A 23,993-nucleotide genomic window follows, 5' to 3' on the forward strand; every position below is an offset into this window, starting at 1 on the left:
AAAAATTAAAATGTTTACTTATTGCCATTAAACCAATGTACAGAGTATTAATCTTATGACTAGCGGCTTCTGCACTAAGCATAGCTTGTGTCGCAGTAGCCTTTTAGTTTTGTGGAATAAGCCAACATTTCAGGTATAAATGAAATCTTGAAAGTATCGGGTCTCCATATGTAAATAGGAGCCCGCGGACAACAAAAAACAGTTGGTTTTGAAATTATAATGCGTCCGCATCGACCGCCGCATAACAAGACCGATCATTTGTCAAGTGGCAGAAATTGCTCATGTAGGTGGGCTACATGAAGACTTGCGTTATTTCTGTTAGTGATTCTACTATTCCACTCTCTCTCTTAAAAAAAACTATTTAAGAAAGTCAACATTTACATTTATCTCTAGTTATCTGGTAATAAACTATAAGACTTACTGGATAAAATTACTTCTATTTGAACTCTTTCACTCATACGCACGGCTGATAAAATGCAGACAATTGGACAATAAAGTTTCATTTTTAAACTTTTTCGAATAGACTTTGGAGATAATCGAGGATGGATAGAGGAGCTGCAAAATTGGTTTATATTCTACGGATGATTGATTTTATCAACGTTATGAAGCTGTAGCTACTCATGACAGTAATAAACTTAATTTTATAGTCCAGGTTTTAATTGAGTAATCGGAAAGCTAAAAGTAGTAGCAGACAACCAAGGCGGTCGTGTTAAAGTAGTCGCTCTACACGCCGCTCTACCGGGCAGCAAATGGCTTGCGTCGGCGCATGCATGATCAAATTGATCAATCAGTTATATCCCCGAGGAACGCTGAAATTTCGTTCCGTCTGGCCTTTGAGCCGCTACCTAGACCACACTCGGTAACCTACATGTGTCCGGGCGAATTGAGCAAAAAATCCGACATTTAGATTTTTTATACGAATTAACTAGGTACTAGGAGTTGATTAGGTCGTAGAACGTTGACTATAACCGCCTCTGTTCTGCAGTCTAGTGGGTAAGACCATCTGCTTCAGATCCAGGTCCTGGGTTCGATTCGCGGTTGGGGCAAAGTTTTTCTGCTTGGTTTAGTTGGTGGTTCCACTTTGGCCAAATCATCACTTTTCATCAGAAGAATTCCTGCATGCAAAAATAGAGTCTTCAGAGATTCTAGAGGCTAACCAGGATGTTGTTTTGATCTATTACCGAGCGCTGAAATGCATTAAGATCAACAGATCAATGGTAGCTCTACCTTCCGAAAGGAACACCTTTCAGGAGGTAGAGCTACAATTGCACAATAAACTTCCTTATTCAGGCACTTCTTGCATTGATCCAACAACTATATCACGTGTTAGTTTGTAAGCATTATTTTTTATTTATCGCAAAAATAATAATAAGAAGGTAATTCAGTTTGAAGGTATAAAAAGTAAATCGTGTCTCTCGCAACTATTTCTTTTATTATTGGAATAATCTAAAGCATAACATACTACCTTGTTCAAACACATTAACATAACATAATAACAAGGTTAAATTTTGGCAAAATTATTACTTAAATACCTAAATAAACGTTGCAGGTTATTGATCTGACGATGGCGATCACAATTATTATAAAACCCACTCTAATTTCAGATTTAGTAAGTAGTCGCTCTACACGCCGCGCCGATCTACCGAGCAGCAAATGGCTTGCGTCGGCGCATGCATGATCAAATTGATCAATCAGTTATATCCCCGAGGAACGCTGAAATTTCGTTCCGTCTGGCCTTTGAGCCGCTACCTAGACCACACTCGGTAACCTACATGTGTCCGGGCGAATTGAGCAAAAAATCCGACATTTAGATTTTTTATACGAATTAACTAGGTACTAGGAGTTGATTAGGTCGTAGAACGTTGACTATAACCGCCTCTGTTCTGCAGTCTAGTGGGTAAGACCATCTGCTTCAGATCCAGGTCCTGGGTTCGATTCGCGGTTGGGGCAAAGTTTTTCTGCTTGGTTTAGTTGGTGGTTCCACTTTGGCCAAATCATCACTTTTCATCAGAAGAATTCCTGCATGCAAAAATAGAGTCTTCAGAGATTCTAGAGGCTAACCAGGATGTTGTTTTGATCTATTACCGAGCGCTGAAATGCATTAAGATCAACAGATCAATGGTAGCTCTACCTTCCGAAAGGAACACCTTTCAGGTGGTAGAGCTACAATTGCACAATAAACTTCCTTATTCAGGCACTTCTTGCATTGATCCAACAACTATATCACGTGTTAGTTTGTAAGCATTATTTTTTATTTATCGTAAAAATAATAATAAGAAGGTAATTCAGTTTGAAGGTATAAAAAGTAAATCGTGTCTCTCGCAACTATTTCTTTTATTATTGGAATAATCTAAAGCATAACATACTACCTTGTTCAAACACATTAACATAACATAATAACAAGGTTAAATTTTGGCAAAATTATTACTTAAATACCTAAATAAACGTTGCAGGTTATTGATCTGACGATGGCGATCACAATTATTATAAAACCCACTCTAATTTCAGATTTAGTAAGTACCTACTTACTCGATATGAAACTATTATAGTACTCATTAATCATTTACGAATAAAAGGAGGCGATAATAGCCCAAGGCAATTTGGATCCATCATTAATTATAAACTAAACACGTGGTTTACAACTTCCGGTAGTGATACTTGGCTATAGTAGGTCTAATTACGTTTTCAGCCTATTAATAACTTATTTAATTAACAGAGGCCAGCACAGCAGACTTTATTTTTGCTGTTAAATATCACCTGTTACAACTAAAGAAGATGCCACATTAAGTTTGACGTACAAGTGATTTTCAACTGAAAAACTTAGGTAGTAAAGTAGGCAATGAAAATTAGAAACCGTGCTCCGCACGGGTGTACCATACCTAATTTAGAAAAGATGAAAAATTGTCTAAACGATGGTGACAATCGGATCGCAATACCTACATGGTTTAGGGAAAATTAACAGAATAAAAAAATAACAGAAGAAATAAACAGATCGACCCGGAAAACTACCTGGTCCAGTTGAATATAAACCTACTGCAAAATGTAGAGACGATATTTAAAGGTTGGTTCAAATTTTAGCCTAGAAAAGATTGGTCTAATTTTAATTTTCAAATAAGTCACTTTACTGGTGTGTCTCTATCTTTATACATATCCTATACTTACTAATTAGCATTGCAGCAATAACATTATTAATTACCTCTACATCTCTTACAAGTTTAACGCTAAAACTGGTATCACACCAGCGGTTAAGAAGAAACAAATTCCCATATACTTTGCCTATTATGTAAGATAGAAAGTCCTTTGAAAAATGTAACTAATATTTTACAGTATCTCATAATCATTTAAAGACGCCCGTTCTTAAATGTTCGTCCTAATGCAAATTCTTTTGAATTCGATCATTTCAATCGCCAGATGGAGGTCTTCGTCCTTTAAGCCCACCTTCCTTGAGCGCCCGCGCCGACCTACCCTGGATAAAAAAGCGTTAGCACCATTATTGGTTCAAAAATCTCATTAAGGTCGAGGACCTTTGCGTAGTTCCGTAATGTGCGATTTTTTGTGTTTTTTTGCTCTAATCTGAGGGCACCGATTGAAGTTTACCTTGGCATGTCGTACACAACCTTCGGAGGTGTTTCGTCACATCGGGTCATCGAACTTTATGAGACTGGTGGCGTTATTAATATTATTTTGCAATATATAATTGAAAACAAGGATCTGGTGATTGTCCGGCCAGACCAGCTACCTGCCTCCGTGGGAATGTGATCCTCAGTTTTTTGCGAGACACTTCGACATTTTCGCGAAGGGGTCGGTTCCACCTTGATGGATGTCTGAGGAATGTGATTATACCTATCAAGCTGTGAAACTCTTAAATAATTGCAATAAGTAGACTCGTAGAATGTAAACGCACTTTGAGCACAAAAGCGCTCACAAAGCGCGTTATTTCGTTTCTATGACTGCTAACTGATAAAATAAATTCGAGATACAGGCGGGAACTTTATTTTATCTGCATGACTAGCAGATTTTCAGGGCCAAAACAATTTTGTAAGGCCTAGTGACCCTTAGCTAGAGTCCCTTTACCATGTCCCAATTTTTTTAAACTTTCGCGTTCTGTTTGAATTATAAAAATAGAGAAACACGGGGCTCTACCTATTCAATTTCATTTCAACATTACAGAAAATGACATTTTCATTTTAACATCCATTCTCTCTCGGTAGTGGAGCCCCTTAGGCAGTAGTAGCCTGCTGTTCAGCGTTTACTGGATAACTTTGTCCATGTTTCTGATCGACTGTGCGGCACACCTCATTATTATTCGTATTCTGGAATATGTAATCGTGTCAGAAGCTGTAATAATCTACATATAGTTCTGACCATTTCCGTTGTCTATTTTCACCTATTTAAGCCTCTCATAAATAAAACGAAACTCGAAGGATAAACAAACTTAGCAGTGTGCGTCGTAAATCGTGTCACGTTTTCAGTCAGTCAGATCAGAACTACGCAGGCAAATAATAATACGTACTTAATTACACAAATTCTTTAGAGATCGTGTGGCAGATTAAATGATTGATTGTAAATGTAAATGAATAGTTTGGCGCCAAAATTCCGAGCAAAAAACAGCCGACCGTCCATGACTCGGTGGATAAAAAACTCGAGTTATTCGACGCGCCACATAGCTTAGTCGATATTGTTTGCAACAAATATAATGTAATGATGTTGATCGAAGGTTTTATACAAATAGTTATTTATGAGCCAGTCATTCTGGTTATTAGTAGAACCACAGTAGAACGGAGCAATGTTAAAATACGATTTTAGAGCATTACTTACTACTTATCTTACTTAAAAAAGACTACCTGAAATAGTTATGAGTAGATGTAGTAGATTTATAGGAAATGATAGAGTTCGTAATAAGGTTTTGATCATATATTAGAAGTTTGTTATGGACTAACAGACAAAAATCGTCAGAAGCTATCAATTTTGGGCGTTACATACTTGTTATCGCCTGTCAGCTTCCCAGCAGCGATTTGTCTGTTACGTTCACTGCGTATCGCCTGAAATGTTACAGAAGCTTTTGGATTAACCAATTATTTAAAATATAGCCTTATTAGTTCCTACAAAGAGGGTTAGATGAAGTAGGAAAGTTCCTTCCCTAAATAAACTCCACCGTAAGGTAACTTACTCTGCATTTTAGGCAGCAAGCAATACCTAAGTAATAAATGGAAATAATTAAGTGGTTCATTTTAGATTTGGTTAATCAAATCTACTGTATGAACATTATTCAATAATTAGCTTCACTTGTTGGCGTACACCAGTTTTGTCTGATCAAAGTGCCTGAAATTTCAGTACGGCAAAGTCTCAGATATACGAATTGCGAACAGGGGCAACGATACATAGGAACTTTTTTAAATTGGACACCACTTCTTCAGACCTAGGAGACAAGAAAAGAACCCATGGGATTTTTTCCCTAGAGCTTGAGTGGAAAGGACTACCTACATACAAACCTGCGCACCTGGCAGCCGTGACGTCACATTCCAGCGAGGTGCGCAGTTAACTCGTTCGGGTTGTAGCTATTATCGCCTATAGAATAAAATATCAGTCATAAAAATGTGATATAGAAGTAGTATTCTCTTACCACAAACCTCTTGAACTGTTTATTCAAATTGTGGCATTCAGAAAAATCGTCAATCAGTTCTGAGCACTTCTTGACGCCCCGGTCCATCCCGTACGCTTCAAGGCAGTCCATCATTTCCATTTCTTGCTTGGCACACCGCCCCAGGAGCTGATGAGATGTAACCCCCCCGGTTATATCCGTCATGGGGGAGCGCAGGAATGGCGAGATACTATTTATTTTATACATGCCTTTTCCACAAATTGTAATGCGTATTATAAAAAAGCTGGTTTTATTATTTGATGACGTAAGTCATAACAAATTTATGAACCAAAGAGAAAATCTGACATAGTAAATTGACATAAAAGTGCAAACTTTTTATGAATAAGTTCTAGTTGACATGAAGAGTCGCGTTTTATACAGGGTGTCTAAAGAAAGTTTAGGTAAAGAAAAAATAAGTTAATCCCCATATAAAAATTGACAAGGTATAAACGTTAAGAAGAACGGTCATCTGTGACCCAGGCCCGACAGAAACGAGACATACCTCAGCTTTTTTGTCATGTCTTAATTAGTTAAATTATATATTTTTTATATTCGAAATCTATGTATAACACCAAAATATTACCCTTTGTTTTTGTTTAGGCGTTATACAAAATCCGGTTGTATCTCCAGGTCATCTAGATACATTCCATAGCAGCTGTAATAGACATTTAGATACATACATTTACCAATTTTGGTGATAAAATAGCATTTTGTATTAGTTTTTGTATAACGCCTAAACAAAAACAAAGGGTAATATTTTGGTGTTATACATAGATTTCGAATATAAAAAATATATTATTTAACTAATTAGGACATGACAAAAAAACTGAGGTATGTCTCGTTTCTGTCGGGTCTGGGTTTTTTTTGTATGGGGCGTGACCGTTCTTCTTTGTACCTACTAAGTTAAAAAAAAATGATACAAATTACAAATAAAAATTCTTACTAGAGGTAAACCAGACAGTACAAGTGCCTGAAAATATTATCTAGCTGCTTAATATATAAAAACAAGTATTGTGTGATAACCCAAAATTTATTGACTTAAATATTTAAACAATCTAGTATTCATGATCTACATTTATTCAGAAGCTGTCGATCTTTGGAGATAGGTACTTCTCATCTCCCTTTAGTTTTCCTGCAGCAATTTGCCTGTCGCGTTCAGTCCTCATAGCCTGAAAATGTTAAAATCAATTAAATATAATTTTGAATGAAAGTTTTAAAGAAAATGAGATTTTGAATTTAGCTTTTATTCTGCTCTCTGTGTATTTTATCAATGAAGAAGTATTTAGAGACAACTGATGTAAAAGCCTCCCATTTTGATTCTAATTAAGTACAAGATCATTATGATATCTGAAATATTGTATTATTTACAACAATGAATTTGAATATTAGCTAACAATAACAAAATTATTTTGTTGGTAAATTATATTTCTAAGATTCCAAACACTATAATACTGTAATAATAGTAGAAAAAACTCACAATAAATCTTTTGAATTGTTTGGTCATTTGCTGGCATTCAGCGAAGTCTTCGAATAGTTCAGCGCATTTTTTGTGGCCGCGGTCCAGCCCGTAGACCTCCAGGCACTCCATGTAGCGAGCCTCCTCCTTCTGGCACCTTCCCAGCATCTGGTGCGAGATCAGACCACCAGTCAGGTCCGACACTGGATTGCGGAGGAACGGAGAGATCGACATTGTTTATCCCTAAAACCAAAGAGGTTATAATTACGTAAACAAAATTAAACACTGGCTATTGACGATTTGTTTTCTGAAGAGTTAATAGAAACAAATGAACGCTAATAGAATACGTTTAGATCACAATTAAAGAAATCTTACCACAATCAAAAGATTCCAAAATTGAAAAAAAATTCCTCCACAATTTTTTGTTTTTTTTTTAATTTGAAAATGTCAAAATTTTTGACATTTTCGTTTTGTTCGATACTAGGACAACATGGGTCGATAACAACAAATTAATATAAATCAAAATACCTAAATATAAGTTAATCATTAGTACAAGAAATAATATCTTTAATTATCGTTAAAATAAATGCATATCATGTTTTTTGAATTAATAGCGTGATCAAACTCTTGACTTTAATTTTTGTTGGTAAAAGCGTTTTGTTCTCAAGCTTTAACGAATGTCAAAATCAGCTGTAATTGATCGACTGACTTTGACATTGACATTTGACACATTTACGATCCATATCTGTGCATTTACGCGTGGCACGGTAATACTATCTATACAGTATTCCAACTCGGCCATATTTTTGAAATAAATGTCAACAGTCGCGCGGTACGTCACGTAATGACAACATGCGATAGGGCTGCCCACCTGCAGACCCTACTTTCATAACATCTGCCTTCTTAGAATTTCTATCTAGTCTTGTGATTGTATTTTTATATTTAATTTTGACAAACAAAATACTTTGTGAATGGAATAGGATAAAAATACATGTTGTTTCGTGATTAGTAGATTCTATTAAAACAACATATTTGTGTTAAGACATAATAACAAATCTTATAAATTTGCAACCGTAAAATGTATGCGCCTCGACTTAGGCGTACATAATGCTTGATTATTATATTTATAGTGTTTTTAGAAACATGGATAAGGAGGAATAAAAAGGAATATTATGCTAATAATAGTAAAAATACAAAAGTTTGTAAGTGTGTATGGATATACGTAGGTTTGCTACTCTTACTTATTTAAATTAAGTTCATAATTATCTATGGGTGCGTTATTGAGGAATTCATGCAACCAAAAACAACACAAACAGCACTACTTGACATATTTATAAATAGGTAGTTATAATTATTTTTATATAAAAAAAATAACCGCTTACTGTTTAAAAAACAACACATCATCCGTTTATTACTGTGGCACATTCGCGACACCCCCGACTTTTGCATGTCGAGCGCATACCGAGATTTGAATTTCGAAGGAAAGCTCGCGTTCCGTCTGTTTATATGAAGTTACAATACTGTATGATATTATTACCGTGCGCGTGGATTCGTCTAGTAGAACTTGTTGAAAAAGTTTTTCAAATTTTAATTAAATAATTACAAGTCTGCATGCACTACAATGGAGCAATGGTTAACAGAAGGTTTATCCAGAATCTTAGGCTTCCAAGTTCCTGAAGATTTAATAAGGTTTTATTATATTTTCACCTATAATAGCATACCAGCAGTAGTACATAGAACTTCAATAAAACTAATGATTTAATTTTATTCTTTTTCAGCTATGTTTTATCAATTGAAAACGAGGGTGATTTAAACGAGTATTTGAAGACACTTCTTGATTTCGAAAATCCACAACACAAGAATTTTGTGTCTGAATTAGTCAAAAGAAAATTCCCATCCAGAGGTAAGTTTATGGAATATAAATAGTCTTAATTAAGTAAATGAATCACAGTAAATAATACTAGTCAGTAATAATTACAGTATATTAATCTCTAGGTATATTAATCTTTATTTTACTGTGCTATCTGAAATTGTATGTACCTATCTGCTAAATATTTTTTATTTCATCATGTTTGTTTGATTCTCTGTTGGATATTACCTCCTTAGAGCTTATTTCTTAATGAAAGGATTCTTAATTTGTTGGTGTCTTTTATGTTATCTGTATTTCCATGAGCTTCTCAATATAATCCTAACAATAAATATTTGTTACATTTTAGCAAATTCCATTCAAAGACCGCAAAAAAAGAAAATATCGAAGAACAAGCAGCAGAAAACACAAGACTTTGTGTCGGTGGAAGCACCACCTCCTGAGATTGAGCCAGAAGCCAAGTCCAAGAAGAAAACCAAGTTTGTCAACCTTTACTCCCAGGAGGGGAAAAATGCTCAGGTTGTTTTGTTAAAAGGTACGCATTGAATTAGAGCGCTTTCACATTTAGACGATTTAGCAGCGTGACAAACGCGCGGCAGACGAGCTGCCGAAAATTTCATGCTATGTGACAGCTGATGCATGCCTTCACATTATAAAAACGCCACTGCTGCGCTGCTGTCGCGCTACTAACGCCCTAATGTGAAAGTGCTCTTAACACTAAGGCTGAGTTGCACCAACTTACTTTCACTGTAACTTTAACAATAACCGGTGCTATTTGTATGGAGATTACAGATTTTTTACATTTGTCAAAGTTAAAGTAAGCCAGTAGTAAGTAAGTTTAACTACGCTAAATATGGTAGCTCTGATGTATTTTTTGTTGTTAAATAGTTTTAAGCAACAGATTCTTCTTTTGACATCTTTCCATTAAAAATTTCAGTCTTGTGACTGCAACCACGTACCATAGAACTTGTATTATATGTTACGGTTAATGTGATAAATTGAAAATTATTAATAATAACCGGTTATTATGAATAATTACCGACAGTCGCGGTAAAAGTGATAAATTAATCACATTTAACAGTGATTATTTAATAATTCAACCTTAGTACTAACAAATTTCATAAAAGAGAACAACATCTTATGTACGTGCTCGTGTACAGCCAAACTTTTAAACGTTTTGATATCATATATTAATATAATTTGGCATAATAAGTTTGGAATGTTTCTTGCATAATATTACTTTTCCATGATGCCTATAACATAATGTTTGGATTTAAAGTGAAAAATAGGTTAAGGTGCGGCGGGGGTGGCCCTTGGGCCACCCCTAAGCCGCCTATTTAGTTTTATACACACATAAATGACCTCATATTAATCACATTTACCAAATCATGCGGTAATTATTCATAATAACCGGCGATTATTCATAATTTTCACATTTATCACTTTGACCGTAACATATACACTGCTTGAAAAACATATATCTTTCAGAAGCCTACTAGTGTATATTCCAATTGGAAAAAAGGTAAATACATTGCTACTTCCTTTTAATATAAGAATTCTATGTGTCTAATTGCAGGTCGAAACCACTGTGACTGTCAGGCATCGAAGCATGAGCTCATCAACAACTGTTTGCAGTGCGGCCGTGTTGTCTGCAAACAGGAGGGCTCAGGGCCCTGTCTATTTTGTGGCAACTTGGTAGGTACCTTCAGGATGTCTTTCATACATACTAATCACACTGTAAGTATCTACTTGATAATTGGTTTGAGGATTTTCTAATATGTATTTGAAGGAGGTAATATAATTTTTCCTCGGCCCCAAAAAGATACAGAAGGAATGATTTTGCAAATACAAATAGTACTATATGTATATTTGTTTATAATGGCTGAAAAAGCTAAACTTAACGATACTATAACAATCTTAAATATGCTCTTTTTCAAATGCAAATAAATCATCATTTATTTATTTCTCAATTCACACCATATCCTCCAGCTTATTAACAAAATTGCGACATTGTTTGCAGGTGTGTACTCCAGAAGAGCAGAAAGAACTGAATTTAAAGACCAAGGCCAGTGCTAAGCTGAAAGAGAGCTTAATGGAACGCGCGAGGCCGCAGGGCTGGCAGGCTGCGCTCAGCCATAGAGACCGGCTGCTGGAGTACGACCGGACCAGGTAGGCTCCTTGTAGTACATAGTAAAGCTGTACCCCACGATAGCAGTGTGTACCCTACGATAGCAGTATGTACCCCTCGATAGCAGTGTGTACCCCACGATAGCAGTGTGTACCCCAGAAGAGCAGAAAGAGCTGAACTTGAAGACCAAAGCCAGTGCTAAGCTGAAGGAGAGCTTAATGGAGCGTGCTAGGCCGCAGGGCTGGCAGGCTGCGCTCAGCCATAGAGACCGACTGCTAGAATACGACCGGACCAGGTAGGCTCATTATAGTAGGTATATAGTATAGCGTGTACCCCACGATAGCAGTGTGTACCTCACGATAGCAGTATGTACCCCTCGATAGCAGTGTGTACCCCACGATAGCAGTGTGTACCCCAGGAGAGCAGAAAGAGCTGAACTTGAAGACCAAAGCCAGTGCTAAGTTAAAGGAAAGCTTGATGGAGCGCGCGAGGCCGCAGGGCTGGCAAGCCGCACTCAGTCATAGAGACCGGCTGCTGGAGTACGACCGGACCAGGTAGGCTCCTTATAGTAGGTACATAGTATAGCATGTACCCCACGATAGCAGTGTGTACCCCAGGAGAGCAGAAAGAGCTGAACTTGAAGACCAAAGCCAGCGCTAAGCTGAAGGAGAGCTTAATGGAGCGCGCGAGGCCGCAGGGCTGGCAGGCTGCGCTCAGCCATAGAGACCGACTGCTAGAGTACGACCGGACCAGGTAACGGGAATATTCCCATTTCCCACCTCTCGTTCCCACCGCGTCAAATCTTGTATAGTCAAGATCTACAGCTTGACCGCCAATAAAAACCCAACCAATGAAGGTCCCCCAAATGTGTGGACCCTAGGAAAACAGTGTGAACCCTATGAGAAAATCGTGTACCCAAGCAGAGCAGTGTGTGTACCCCATATAAGCAGTGTGGACTAGAGATGAAACGGATAGTTGTTTGGCCGGATACCGGATATCCGGCCAGCTGCTAGGCCGGATAGCCGGATATCCGGCGGCCGGATAGTTGGCCCATTGTCTCGTTGCATGTCGTGACGAGTTTAGCGCCGCACAGGTGCTTCGAACGCGACCAGTGGGTCTATTAGTAGACTAGACAAACTTTTTAAAAATCGAATCCGTCCGAATAGAATGTCAGATTGTGCCACTTGTCTAGGGGGCAGATCAATTCGGGCGATTTCGGTTGCCATCGTGAGTGTGTGATTGAATAACGAAAATTAAATTAGTTTACTTGCTGCATAATTTGACTGAACTACATCATGTCATCAGACCATCATCAGTGAAAAAAAGATCGCCTATTTTATTTAGTGATAGTACAAGACTCGAGGCGGAATGGCAAGACTCAGTGAGCTCGGTAGGCTCGGTGCCCCGAGCTTAGCCGAGCTGCGAGCTCTCTGAGCCATGCCTCGAGGCTTTAAAAGAGCTCGAGCCTTCTAAAGAGCTCGAACCTTCAAAAGAGCTCAAATCTTCGAAAAAAATAAAAAAACATCACCTACATTGATTTTTGTTATAAGATTCTTAAAATTTACTTATATTTTATTTTGTTGGGAAAAGTTATAATTCTAATCGTATTTAGTCATTATTTGATTTGTGTCCTTTTGTGAAAAACGTTTTTCAAATATGTATTTTATTGTAGGTATCAGAATTTCTGCAGTTTTATTAAATAGAACGATCTTAACACAAAAGTTAACTGGGCTTTCAAAAAGGCTCGAGGTCTGCGAAAGACTCCAAGCTTCATACAAACGAGGCGAGCCCCGAAAAAGGCTCGAAATCTAAAAAAGACTTCCGAGTCGTCGAGCTTCATACAAACGAGGCGAGCCCTGTAAACGACTCTGAGCTCTCGGCAAAAGGACTCGGAAGCCTCAAGCCTTGTACATCACTAATTTTATTTGGCAATATTTCGACATTAACAGATAATTAATATTTATGTATTTGTCACTAGAGTGAATAGCTCAGAAAAAGAAATTAGTTTTTGAAAGGCCTTACTATTAATAATAATATGGCTTTTTTGAAAATTTTTGGACTTTAAATAAAAGCCGCCATTATTATAAGCCATTTTATTGATATTTACCTCAAAGATTAATGTATTTTATTTTATTAATAGGAAATTGTCGTAGTTTTTTAATATCCGGTATCCGGCCGGATAGTGAGCTACTATCCGGTATCCGGCCGGATAGTAAATTTAGGCCGGATATCCGGCCTACCGGATAGTTACCGGATATCCGTTTCATCTCTAGTGTGGACCCTGCGAGAATAGTGTGTACCCTAGAATAATGTGTACCCTAGGATAACAATGTGTACCCTACGAGAATAACGTGTACCCAAGCAGGGTTGTGTGTGTACCCTAGGAGAGCAATGTGTGCTCCAGAACTGGTTAAACTGATAAAGAGTCACAAGCAGTGTGGACCCTAGGAGAACAATGTGTACCCTATGAGAAAAACGTGTATGTACCCAAGCAGAGCAGTGTGTGTACCCTAGGAGAGTAATGTGTGCTGCACTGGTAAAACTAAAGAATCAACTAGCGGCCGCCCGCGACTTCGTACGCGTGGATCCCGTTTTACCTCCTTAGGGGCTGAATTTTGCAAAATCCGTCTTAGCGCCTACGTTCTAAAAGGAACTCCCATGCAAAATTTGAGACTCCTAGCACTTGTAGTTTCTGAGATTTCGTGATGAGTGGGTCAGCCAGCCAGTCAGTGTCACCTTTCGCTTTTATATTTAGATTATTGTCTCATAACATGGTCTCTTTCTTTCTCCAGCGAGCGCCGCACGCACGTTACCGACGACGACAGCGACTATTTCAGTGCGAACAGCGTGTGGCTCAACGCTGCTGAGAAGGAGAAACTTGAGAAGTATCAGCAGACTCTCCACGAGAAGAAACACGTCTCGCGTTTGGCTAAGAAGATGACCTTTGATTTTGCCGGTAAGTCTCATTTAAAGTTGTACTAGCCTAGAAAAACTAATGTTCTTTGTAATACTCTTTCATTGTTTATTAAAAGGGTCTTATTCACTAATTAATCTAAAAGTAAAAACAAACGAAGCATCGTTTGTTTATGTGAAGCAAAAAATCGAACGCACAGCGTTGAATAGAGCTCTGTGATTAGTTCATGTGTCACCCTATGCGTCCACGCGCACTGTGAGATCTCATATGTTTGTGAATACGGGCGTTATTCATTCATGCATTCACTGGCTTAACTCCAAATCTTGAAAACAATTTGACAATATGAATAAAAAGAAACTGAAAAACCAAAATATATTTGACCTCTTGCAATTGGTCCTTCCTAAATCCTAGATGAATTATATTTATTTTGCCAAGAGCTTCTCCATGGAGGAAAAATTACCAAATAACTAAATTTTGTTTAACTAAATTTATTTGTCCAGGTCGTCAAGTGGTGGAAGACAACACCATAGACTATGACGTAGACGAGGATAAGATCCGGGAGATGAGCGGCGGTAGCGGGGCCACAGCGCCTCCCGGGTTCATCAACCACGCGCTGTTGGGTACAGATGGTAGCAGGGACGTCGCGCCGGGGGTCAACGCTAGTCTGCTGCAGGTACGTGTGTCATTCCAGGGAAGGAAAGGAATGGTAACTGTATGGGCTACATACCTACCTCACATTTAAGGCTTCCACAGATCGCGGGTTAGAAGCAGTGCGGGTCAGTTGCAGCGCGGCTGAGGCACACTGAAAGCAGCGCAGTTTCAAAGCAGTTGCAACGCCGGCGGTTGTCAAAAATTTAAATAATCGAAAACCGCTTTCAACGCGCTGCTACCGCCCTGCGTCCGGTGTGTCATGCTAATATGGCCGCCATAGTAATACAACAGCGCGGGTCCGCGTTCGCGCCGCTTCTGTCCCGCACCCGCGCCGCCTCGTTTGTATTTCGGCAGTTGCAGTGCGGCGCGGTTGGAGCGCGGGATTCCAGGGAAGGAAAGGGATTGGCGAAAGAATGGTAACTGTATGGGCTACATCGTTTCAGCCGAAAGACGTCCACTGCTGGACAAAGGCCTCCCCCAAGGATTTCCACGAAGACCGATCCTGCATGGGCTACATACCTACCTCATATTTACACAACTCATAGGAGTTGCAGTGGTGGGAAAGAGAGGTGAGAAGTGGGATTAGTCCCGAACACATACTTATCTTTTGTCTTTAAGTAAATAATTACCTCAAGAGAGGTGAGAAGTGGGATTAGTCCCGAACACATACTTATCTATTGTTCTTAAGTAAATAATTATCCCCAGCGCCATGTCTGTATGTTGCGAAGATCGAACCTGCAATCTTTAGCACAATACTCCTTCTTTAAGACAACACCATAGACTATGACGTAGACGGCAGCGATGCCAGCGCGCCCCCCAGGTTCATTGACCCCGGGCTGCTGGGTACAGATGACGGCAGGGACATCGCGCCGGGGGTCAACGCTAGTCTCTTGCAGGTACAGTACAGAAAACATGCCCCCTTTAGGGGACGGCAGCCTTTTAAAATAGAAGAGCCAAAAATTTAAATTGTACCTACCACTAAAATTAAGTTTTTATTTTTTGTCCACTTCCGGCGTTGAGTGACGTATATCCCTAGGGATATAACTATATTACGGCTTTATCTATCTTACTGCGACATACACACCAGCTTTTAAGGTGTCACCAGCTCTGTAGTCCCGAGATCAATTACCACTCTGGTCAATGTGAAGACAAAACGGTGTTTTCCAACATAATTCGTTTAAGTATTCTAATCCTTGTTCGAGAAAAAAAATAATTAAAAGACAACATCGTTGCGTAACAAAACTAACAAACTCCGTTGATGTCAAACAGCAATATTTTGCTGTGTTGGTCCTATATTTCTCGGAATAGAAGTAGTGCGGTCGTCCATATAACGGGACTATTCCCACCTCTCGTTCCCACCACTGCAACTCCTGTGTAGCCAGGATCTACAGCTTGACCGCCATAATAACCCAACCAATGAATGTCGTCTATATGTCTTCATTCCACTCCTATGTGATTTGTCTTACAGTTTGACTCAGCCGTCGAAGGGCAAGGTTACGCGGCGGCGGTGATGAAGGCGCCATCTCTGTCCCAAGCTCCAAGAGTTCAGGATCCAGAGCTTCAAGAGATGAGCGACACGGGCCGCTGCCTCTCCATGCACCAGCCCTGGGCCTCGCTGCTCGTGGACGGGATCAAGATGTGAGTATGAAAGTTAAGAAACAAAAAAGATGCGTCTGTCTTTACAAGGCGAAGGGCAAATGTACGCGGCAGTACTGAAGGCGCCGTCTCTGTCCCAAGCAACGAGAGTCCAGGACCCAGAGCTTCAAGAGATGAGCGACACGGGCCGCTGCCTCTCCATGCACCAGCCCTGGGCCTCGCTGCTCGTGGACGGGATCAAGATGTGAGTATGGAAGCCTAGAAACAAAAAAGATGTGTCTGTCTTTATAAGGCGAAGGGCAAATGTACGCGGCAGTACTGAAGGCGCCGTCTCTGTCCCAAGCTCCAAGAGTTCAGGACCCAGAGCTTCAAGAGATGAGTGACACGGGCCGCTGCCTCTCCATGCACCAGCCGTGGGCCTCGCTGCTCGTAGACGGGATCAAGATGTGAGTATGAAAGCCAAGAAACAAAAAATATGTGTCGGTCTTAACAAGGCGAAGGGCAAGTGTACGTGGCAGTACTGAAGGCGGCGTCTCTGTCCCAAGCTCCAAGAGTTCAGGATCCAGAACTGCAAGAAATGAGCGATACAGGCCGCTGCCTCTCCATGCACCAGCCCTGGGCCTCGCTGCTCGTGGACGGGATCAAGATGTGAGTATGGAAGCCTAGAAAAAAAAAAGATGTGTCTGTCTTTATAAGGCGAAGGGCAAGGGTATGTAGCTGCAGTGAAATCGCCGTCTCTGTCCCAAGCTCCAAGAGTTCAGGATCCTGAGCTTCAAGAGATGAGCGACACGGGCCGCTGCCTCTCCATGCACCAGCCATGGGCCTCGCTGCTCGTGGACGGGATCAAGATGTGAGTTTGAAAGCTAAGAAACAAAAAAGATGTGTCTGTCTTTACAAGGTGAAGGGCAAATGTACGCGGCAGTACTGAAGGCGCCGTTTTTGCCCCAAGCAACGAGAGTTCAGGATCCAGAGCTTCAAGAGATGAGCGACACGGGCCGCTGCCTCTCCATGCACCAGCCCTGGGCCTCGCTGCTCGTGGACGGGATCAAGATGTGAGTATGAAAGCTAAGAAACAAAAAAGATGTGTGTCTTTACAAGGCGAAGGGCAAATGTACGCGGCAGTACTGAAGGCGCCGTCTCTGTCCCAAGCAACGAGAGTCCAGGACCCAAAGTTTCAGGAAATGAGCGACACGGGCCGCTGCCTCTCCATGCACCAGCCCTGGGCCTCGCTGCTCGTGGACGGGATCAAGATGTGAGTATGGAAGCCAAGAAACAATGTGTCTGTCTTTACAAGGCGAAGGGCAAATGTACGCGGCAGTACTGAAGGCGCCGTCTCTGTCCCAAGCTCCAAGAGTCCAGGATTCAGAGCTTCAGGAAATGAGCTGTATCAAAAATGTCTACTAGTACTACTACTACTAGTAATCTAACTTTTAATTTTAAAATTCAATTTGAATCCAATTTTTAGAGATTATGCATTGAATTATGTTGAGAGTTTAAAAGGTTTTCTAAAATAACCGCTCAGACAGCGACAACGCCCCCCACTCTACAATTATTGAGGAATGGTGTCAAATAGTCTTCTCACAATAAGACCTATCTACGACATTGAATCAAGCTAACTGACAGTCTTCAAGAAGTGCTCCATTGCGTTGCAGGCACGAGGGCCGCACGTGGTATAGCAGTCACCGCGGGCGATTGTGGATCGCTTCCACCGCTAAGCCGCCCGATCAAGACACAATACGGGCGCTGGAGAACCAATACCGTGTGCTGTATCCAGGTAATAAAGGGCAAGGAGAGTATATTTTACCTAAGGGATTCACCATTCCCCTCGAAGTTGAAGAGGCTTGCTCCAGAGCGAGCGAGCCATAGTCTGGAACGGAGCCACAAACGAATGTCATCAATCAACGTTTCATTGGCAACGTAGCCGCGAATTATTGTTCTAAATTAAAGGAGCTGACAGTGTCAGCTCCTAGCTAAGCTAGGAGCCTGACACCGTCGGATTTTAGTGGGTAGGCCCTGCTCTTCTGACGAGAGGTTTTTTCTCGACAGAAAAAAAGGGATATATTTTTGAAATATTGGAAAAGGCAATTTATCTTTTCAGACTATATTATTGTGATATAATAGTAGAAAATAGTTTTTTTTTAAATAATGAGTATAGTTGTTGTAATTTACGAAGGCGAGTGAGCTTTACATGTGTGGTGGCTCGCTACTCTTCTATTTCAAAAGTGTTGATAGACATTACAATTTAATACATAATTGTGCTGATGAACTTTTAAAACCAATTACTATAATCTTTCAAACTTCTCTAAATTCAGGCGTATTTCCTAGTATTTGGAAACGGGCTCTGATCACGCCGATACCTAAAAATAAACAAAAAGAGTTAATTACACAGTACCGTCCAATTTCTAAGTTGTGCGTACTGGGCAAGATATTAGAGAAAATTGTTACAGCCCAACTCTCCTATGCCATACGTAATCATATTTCTGATAAACAACATGGTTTTATTAAATCACGCAGTGTAGATTCTAACATGGTTACCTTTACAGATTTTATTCTAGATGCGATGGATAAGGACACTCAAGTTGATGCTGTGTATACCGATTTCTCCAAGGCTTTTGATAAAATTAGTCACAATCTATTAATCAAGAAGCTTTGGAGTTTCGGTGTGCATGGTAACTTGCTGAGATGGCTCGATTCTTACATCAGAAATCGAAGTCAAGCTGTCTGTATTAAAGGGTACTGCTCAAGCTTTCTACCAATCCCATCGGGTGTGCCCCAGGGATCGCACCTTGGTCCCGTGCTGTTTTCTATATACATAAATGACATGAGCAGTATCTTGCGTAACTGCAACCACCTACAATATGCAGACGACACCAAAATATTCGGAACCATTAAGGATGTGGGTGACTGTCACAAACTGCAGTCTGATCTAGATTCTCTTAGTAAATATTGTTTAGAAAACCAATTGTTCTTAAATACTGATAAATGTTTTGTGATAACATATACACGAAAAAAGAAACCCCTACTTTTTAATTACAACTTAAATAACATGGTCTTAAATAGAGTCGATAGAATTCGTGATTTGGGCATAATAATGGATAGTCAGCTCTCATTTAAACCACACATAGATGCTATAATCCAAAGATCTTATCGTAATCTAGGTTTCATTACCAGAATATCTAAACCTTTCCAGAAATTGATTACCTTTAAAATTCTGTATTTTTGTTTTGTCCGTTCAATACTGGATTTCGGGTGTACCATCTGGAACCCTCACTTCAAGCAGGATATTGATCGCATAGAGAAAATCCAAAGAAAATTTATAAAAGTATTAAATTATCGTAGTAACCACAGCTCGGATGTGTCATACTGTGATTCTTTAAAAACACGCAAGTTACTTACCCTACAGAACCGTCGAAAACAATTTGATCTAGTATTTCTTTTTAAATTATTGAACTCCCATGTAGACTCCCCGAACTTATTATCGAAAATAAATTTTGTTGTCAAAACTCGTTTGCCTGCACGCTCCTCACGTACCATTAAAATGTTTGTGCCACCATTATCTCGTAAAAATTATACTCGAAATAACTACATTACTCGCTGCCTTAATATGTACAACACTGAATTTTCCAACATAGATTTATTTAATAATTCCATAAACACAATTAAGTCCAAGCTCACCAAACAACTTTTGTAATTTAATGATTAAAAAAGAGTCGATAATTGTTTAGTTTTTCTCGAATATGCACTTGCACACCTTTAGTTTAAATACCATTGTAAACTTATAAACCTATCATGGATGTACTTAAACTTTAGAAATATTATTGTCTTGTAACCTATCTGTTCATTTAATTGTTACTTTTGGGCACTCGTTGTCTTTTTTCTTAGTTACTATTTTTGTTTAGAAGTGATATTTGTAATGACTGTTTTTGTGCCAAATAAATAGAAAAAAAAAAAAAAAAAAAAAATTACACTATCGTTATGTGCATGTACCATCGGCAACAGTGTTAACTATCCATTGCCTGTCATGTCGTCTCGTTCTATCGCAAAGAATCACCATTTCATGAGAGCGAGAGCAAAAACGGAAATGGATACTTAACAGTGTGGCCGTGTGTACACACACAAGCAAAGCTCACTCGCCTTCGTGAGTTGCAAGAACTATAACCAGGCCTGTTCATCTCCGCCAGTTTGCATCGAAAACAAAACACGCGCGACTACCCCTCCTGAGATACCTAATCGACAGGACAATCACGAGCGAGTATTGACGCACGCATGTATTCTTCACCCATTTGCATTGTAAAGACAATTAGCAATAATAATATGTAAAAACGGTGGTGTAATTAATACTGTGCAGTATTTTTTAACTGCCTGAATAATATTAGAAACACAAAATATAATTCATGCTTATTCGTGTATTTCCTCCGCCATTTTCCGCAGTTTGGCACCTCACGTCACACATCATTTTACCGAAGTCAGCCCTATATCTTCGGCGCAGTACCGATCACTGACGTTTGTCAACAAAATGGTGCTCGACTCTTGAGACAAGCTAAATTACACCATATTGTTAACATTTTTTTAAATACTTTCGCGAAGAAAATCTTCTGTACGAAGTACTTATTATTATTCTGTGCTATAACGTTAAATATTGCACTCCAGAGAAGCAGCTGCAGTTCCCGTCTTTCTACCCGACGGGCTGCCTGCTGGGCTGCGTCACCGTCGACGACTGCCTGCCACAGGAGGACTACCAGAAGAAGTGAGCACCTATGTTACCCACCTACCTATAATGGAGAGACAGACGTCAGAGACATGTGTCGAAGTCAAAAAAATATGCCGCTGATCTACGGCGTAAAATACACATCCTACTAATATTATAAATGCGAAAGTTTGGATGTCTGGTATTATGTAAATAGAATGAAACCTAAAAAATTATCACTTCACGGGAGTTTACAACAAAACTTTTATAGCGGTAAATAAAATATTTACCCTCCCGACGTTTCAACTCGGTTGCACCAGTCATGGTCGCGGGCAGACTGAAGAGATGCGGCGTAGTCTGCTCCGATGAATTTTCTTCACCCACCCGCATTTGCACAATATACCGAGTTGAAACGGCGTCGGGAGGGTAAATATCTTATATACCGTTATAAAAATTTTATTTTTTACTATAAAGTAAAAAAAAATATAGTAAAAAAACCAACATATTAGTTTAAAATATTATGGAACTTATAACTCCGTAGCTCAGTTAGACCAAGGCCATTAGTTTGATTCCCATCTGAGGTGACGTTCGTCTTATAAAATAGCAATATTAACCTTTTAATATATGTATTTTTAACTGAGCATAACGCTGCTTGGGGTGGGAAAGTGAATTACTTGTAGTTCTTGTAATTTGTTATTTCCCCAGGTACCCAGATGGGGAGAGTGACAGTCCGTACGTGTTCATTTGTTCGAATCCCGTCAGCTTGCGGCTCCGGTTCCCAATCAAAGGACAGCATAAAATATGTAAGCACAGTTACAAGTGTTATTTAACTAAGGGCTGATTTTTCAATCTTCGGATAACTTTTAACTGTAGAATAAGTTTGGCACATTGACAGTTTTAGTATGGGAAAATGTCAAAATGACAAGGTTGTTCTTCAGTTAAAAGATATCTGAAGATTGAAAAATCAGCCCTAAATATTCTTGATACTGCGCTGCGCCATCTAGTCACAAAGTAAACTAAGCTTGAATTTTATGTACTAAAGTCTGTTCGCCGAGAGTTGATAAATATTATGAAATGTCTTGCAATAGCGACTGTCGCTTAATTATCGCATTCTGTATGGCGGGCGTCGTTTGTCACAACGCGCACTGAGTACCATGGTACGAGCCACGCAGCTGTCGTCAAGCGCCCCGGCCGGCGGGCCGCAATGTGTGAAACGCAATGTGTGAAACGGAATAGATTTATTTTACATAAGACCGAAATGAATGGTAAGACCGAAATGAATGGTATGACAGTGGGTAGAGCTTTGCCCAACATTGGGGTACACTATAAGCCACTTGATAATAATGAAATACTTTTTATCCAACACATGGACGCCACGTGTTTGATCCGTATCCCCACGTATGCCCTAACCGGAATGATTCCCGTAAATTTAAAAGAGATAATAATGAAAATCTACCAACTTTTTCATTATATCGACAAAAATAATTAGCGGGCCGCAATTTATAATGAGTTTAGAACATCTGATATTTAATTTTTTTTATCAACTCTCGGCGAACAGACTTTAGACAATATAAATACCTGAATCCGTTTTATTTTATTTTTTATTATTTGTTTGACAGATGCACTGGACAAGACTATCCACCACGCCGCCATGAAATGCATCCAGAAGATGAGCAAGATACAAGCAGGGGAGGCCAATGCCGGTTAATATACACCAATTTATTTATTTTGCGTTAATTTTTTATTCCATATTAGAATAACCATCAATCAAAAGATTTTCTAAAATGTATTTCATATTTACAGACCAGTGGCAACAATTTCAGTGAAATATGTCCCAGTTCAGTATATTCCTAAGCGTTTGTTTTTTCATAAATAAAGCACATAAATTGTTATGAAAGTCGTTTATTTACACAGTTAACAACTAAGGTTTTACATAAATATTTAGTTCCGTTCACTCGCTATCGCTACACACACAAAAGCAGCCGCACATTATATAGTTCAATTGTTGCGGTTAAAACCGCGTTACTTGGCCAATCATACATCACAAATACACGATTATCTTATAAACTAATAACAATAGTAACAACTCTTAGAAATATTATGTAAAGAGAGCCATAGCAATAGGGAATATTACGCAAAACTACGCAGAGGGCGCCACTAACTAACCGTCTTGATGCGTCAAGTTGTATTTATTCCCAACAAATAGGTAATAATAATGGAAAATCGAATCAAATTTAAACGTTGCACTGATGCATTTTGTATTTAAGTATTTTCTGTATTTTAAAATCAAATTGTAATGTAATTTAATAACCTTTTGAATGACACTTATTGTTAAAAACTAATTTTGCTAGTGCTGCACTCTGACGGGATAAGATTGCAGTAATAAGCCCTATTTAAAAAAAATGGACAGTTTAAGTACCTACTTAAAAATAATCTTGTTAAATAAATAAACTAGTGTTCGATAGAAAATAACTACTGCTATTGGAAAATAACATTCTTTTAAGTCTTAAAAAAAGCGTACTTAATAAGTTACTACACTTCATTTATTCTTACTACAATTTAAACCATTTTACTGCAATAAAGCTCATTCTTTAATTTAATTTCATAATAAAAAATATAGTGGCAAATATATGCCAGTCTTGTAAAAGATTGAAGTATTATCCTGCATACTTTAGCCCAGATTTATAATATTTATGAAAATTGTGACACTATTCAATATTCATAAATATCTTTTTCATTATTATGCAAGCATTTCAACTTACCACAAAATAACTTTCGTCTATTGATTTCAATCCCTACTTTAAAAATGTAAAGTTTAAAATACTACAATTTTGTGATTGGCTGCCCTGCTCACTGTACCTACTTTTGTTTTCATAGCCAGTATCAAAAAGTTTTTGTAATAATACAAAAAATATCATCTATAGAAATACATAAACACATTAAAATATAATACAGCCAGTTAGCACAATAACTTAGAGAAGTTTAATTACTTTGGCAGTCAAAAAGGATTTGGTTTTGCAAACTTAACTAAAAAGGAACGTTACGATTCCTTC

The 23,993-nt window shown here is 38.9% G+C and overlaps 3 protein-coding genes across 3 annotated transcripts; 1 reads left to right on the plus strand and 2 right to left on the minus strand.

The window, feature by feature from the left end:
- Positions 1–4,901: 4,901 nt before the first annotated feature.
- On the minus strand, positions 4,902–6,022 carry LOC135079745 (NADH dehydrogenase [ubiquinone] iron-sulfur protein 5-like). Its single transcript, XM_063974354.1, has 2 exons — positions 5,624–6,022; positions 4,902–5,042 (listed from the first exon to the last, which is right to left on the minus strand). Exons 1-2 carry the CDS (start codon positions 5,846–5,848, stop codon positions 4,953–4,955), a joined length of 315 nt encoding a protein of 104 aa, XP_063830424.1. The 5' UTR covers positions 5,849–6,022; the 3' UTR covers positions 4,902–4,952.
- A 630-nt stretch (positions 6,023–6,652) lies between these two features.
- Positions 6,653–7,562, minus strand: LOC135079746 (NADH dehydrogenase [ubiquinone] iron-sulfur protein 5-like). The gene is made up of 3 exons (XM_063974355.1): positions 7,473–7,562; positions 7,119–7,340; positions 6,653–6,810 (listed from the first exon to the last, which is right to left on the minus strand). The coding sequence occupies exons 2-3, from the start codon at positions 7,329–7,331 to the stop codon at positions 6,721–6,723; spliced, it is 303 nt and encodes a 100-aa protein (XP_063830425.1). The 5' UTR covers positions 7,332–7,340; positions 7,473–7,562; the 3' UTR covers positions 6,653–6,720.
- A 1,096-nt stretch (positions 7,563–8,658) lies between these two features.
- Positions 8,659–22,837, plus strand: LOC135080262 (activating signal cointegrator 1). Its single transcript, XM_063974948.1, has 16 exons — positions 8,659–8,786; positions 8,876–9,000; positions 9,314–9,499; positions 10,541–10,659; positions 10,985–11,133; positions 13,885–14,048; positions 14,507–14,679; positions 16,126–16,297; positions 16,344–16,497; positions 16,748–16,905; positions 16,950–17,103; positions 17,906–18,027; positions 20,904–21,000; positions 21,646–21,743; positions 22,560–22,643; positions 22,744–22,837. Exons 1-16 carry the CDS (start codon positions 8,719–8,721, stop codon positions 22,764–22,766), a joined length of 2,046 nt encoding a protein of 681 aa, XP_063831018.1. The 5' UTR covers positions 8,659–8,718; the 3' UTR covers positions 22,767–22,837.
- The last annotated feature ends 1,156 nt before the right edge of the window (positions 22,838–23,993 follow it).

Source organism: Ostrinia nubilalis, chromosome 17, assembly GCF_963855985.1.
Source record: "Ostrinia nubilalis chromosome 17, ilOstNubi1.1, whole genome shotgun sequence".
NCBI lineage: Eukaryota > Metazoa > Arthropoda > Insecta > Lepidoptera > Crambidae > Ostrinia > Ostrinia nubilalis.

Coding starts and splice junctions, on each gene's coding strand:
- LOC135079745 (XM_063974354.1), bottom strand. CDS start 5,848: ATGTATAAAATAAATAGTATCTCGCCATTCCTGCGCTCCCCCATGACG. Junction 5,043..5,623: donor AACAGTTCAAGAGGTTTGTG/GTAAGAGAATAC, acceptor GTAACATTTCAG/GCGATACGCAGTGAACGTAA.
- LOC135079746 (XM_063974355.1), bottom strand. CDS start 7,331: ATGTCGATCTCTCCGTTCCTCCGCAATCCAGTGTCGGACCTGACTGGT. Junction 6,811..7,118: donor AACAATTCAAAAGATTTATT/GTGAGTTTTTTC, acceptor TAACATTTTCAG/GCTATGAGGACTGAACGCGA.
- LOC135080262 (XM_063974948.1), top strand. CDS start 8,719: ATGGAGCAATGGTTAACAGAAGGTTTATCCAGAATCTTAGGCTTCCAA. Junction 10,660..10,984: donor GTCTATTTTGTGGCAACTTG/GTAGGTACCTTC, acceptor CATTGTTTGCAG/GTGTGTACTCCAGAAGAGCA. Junction 21,001..21,645: donor CAGGAGGACTACCAGAAGAA/GTGAGCACCTAT, acceptor TTATTTCCCCAG/GTACCCAGATGGGGAGAGTG.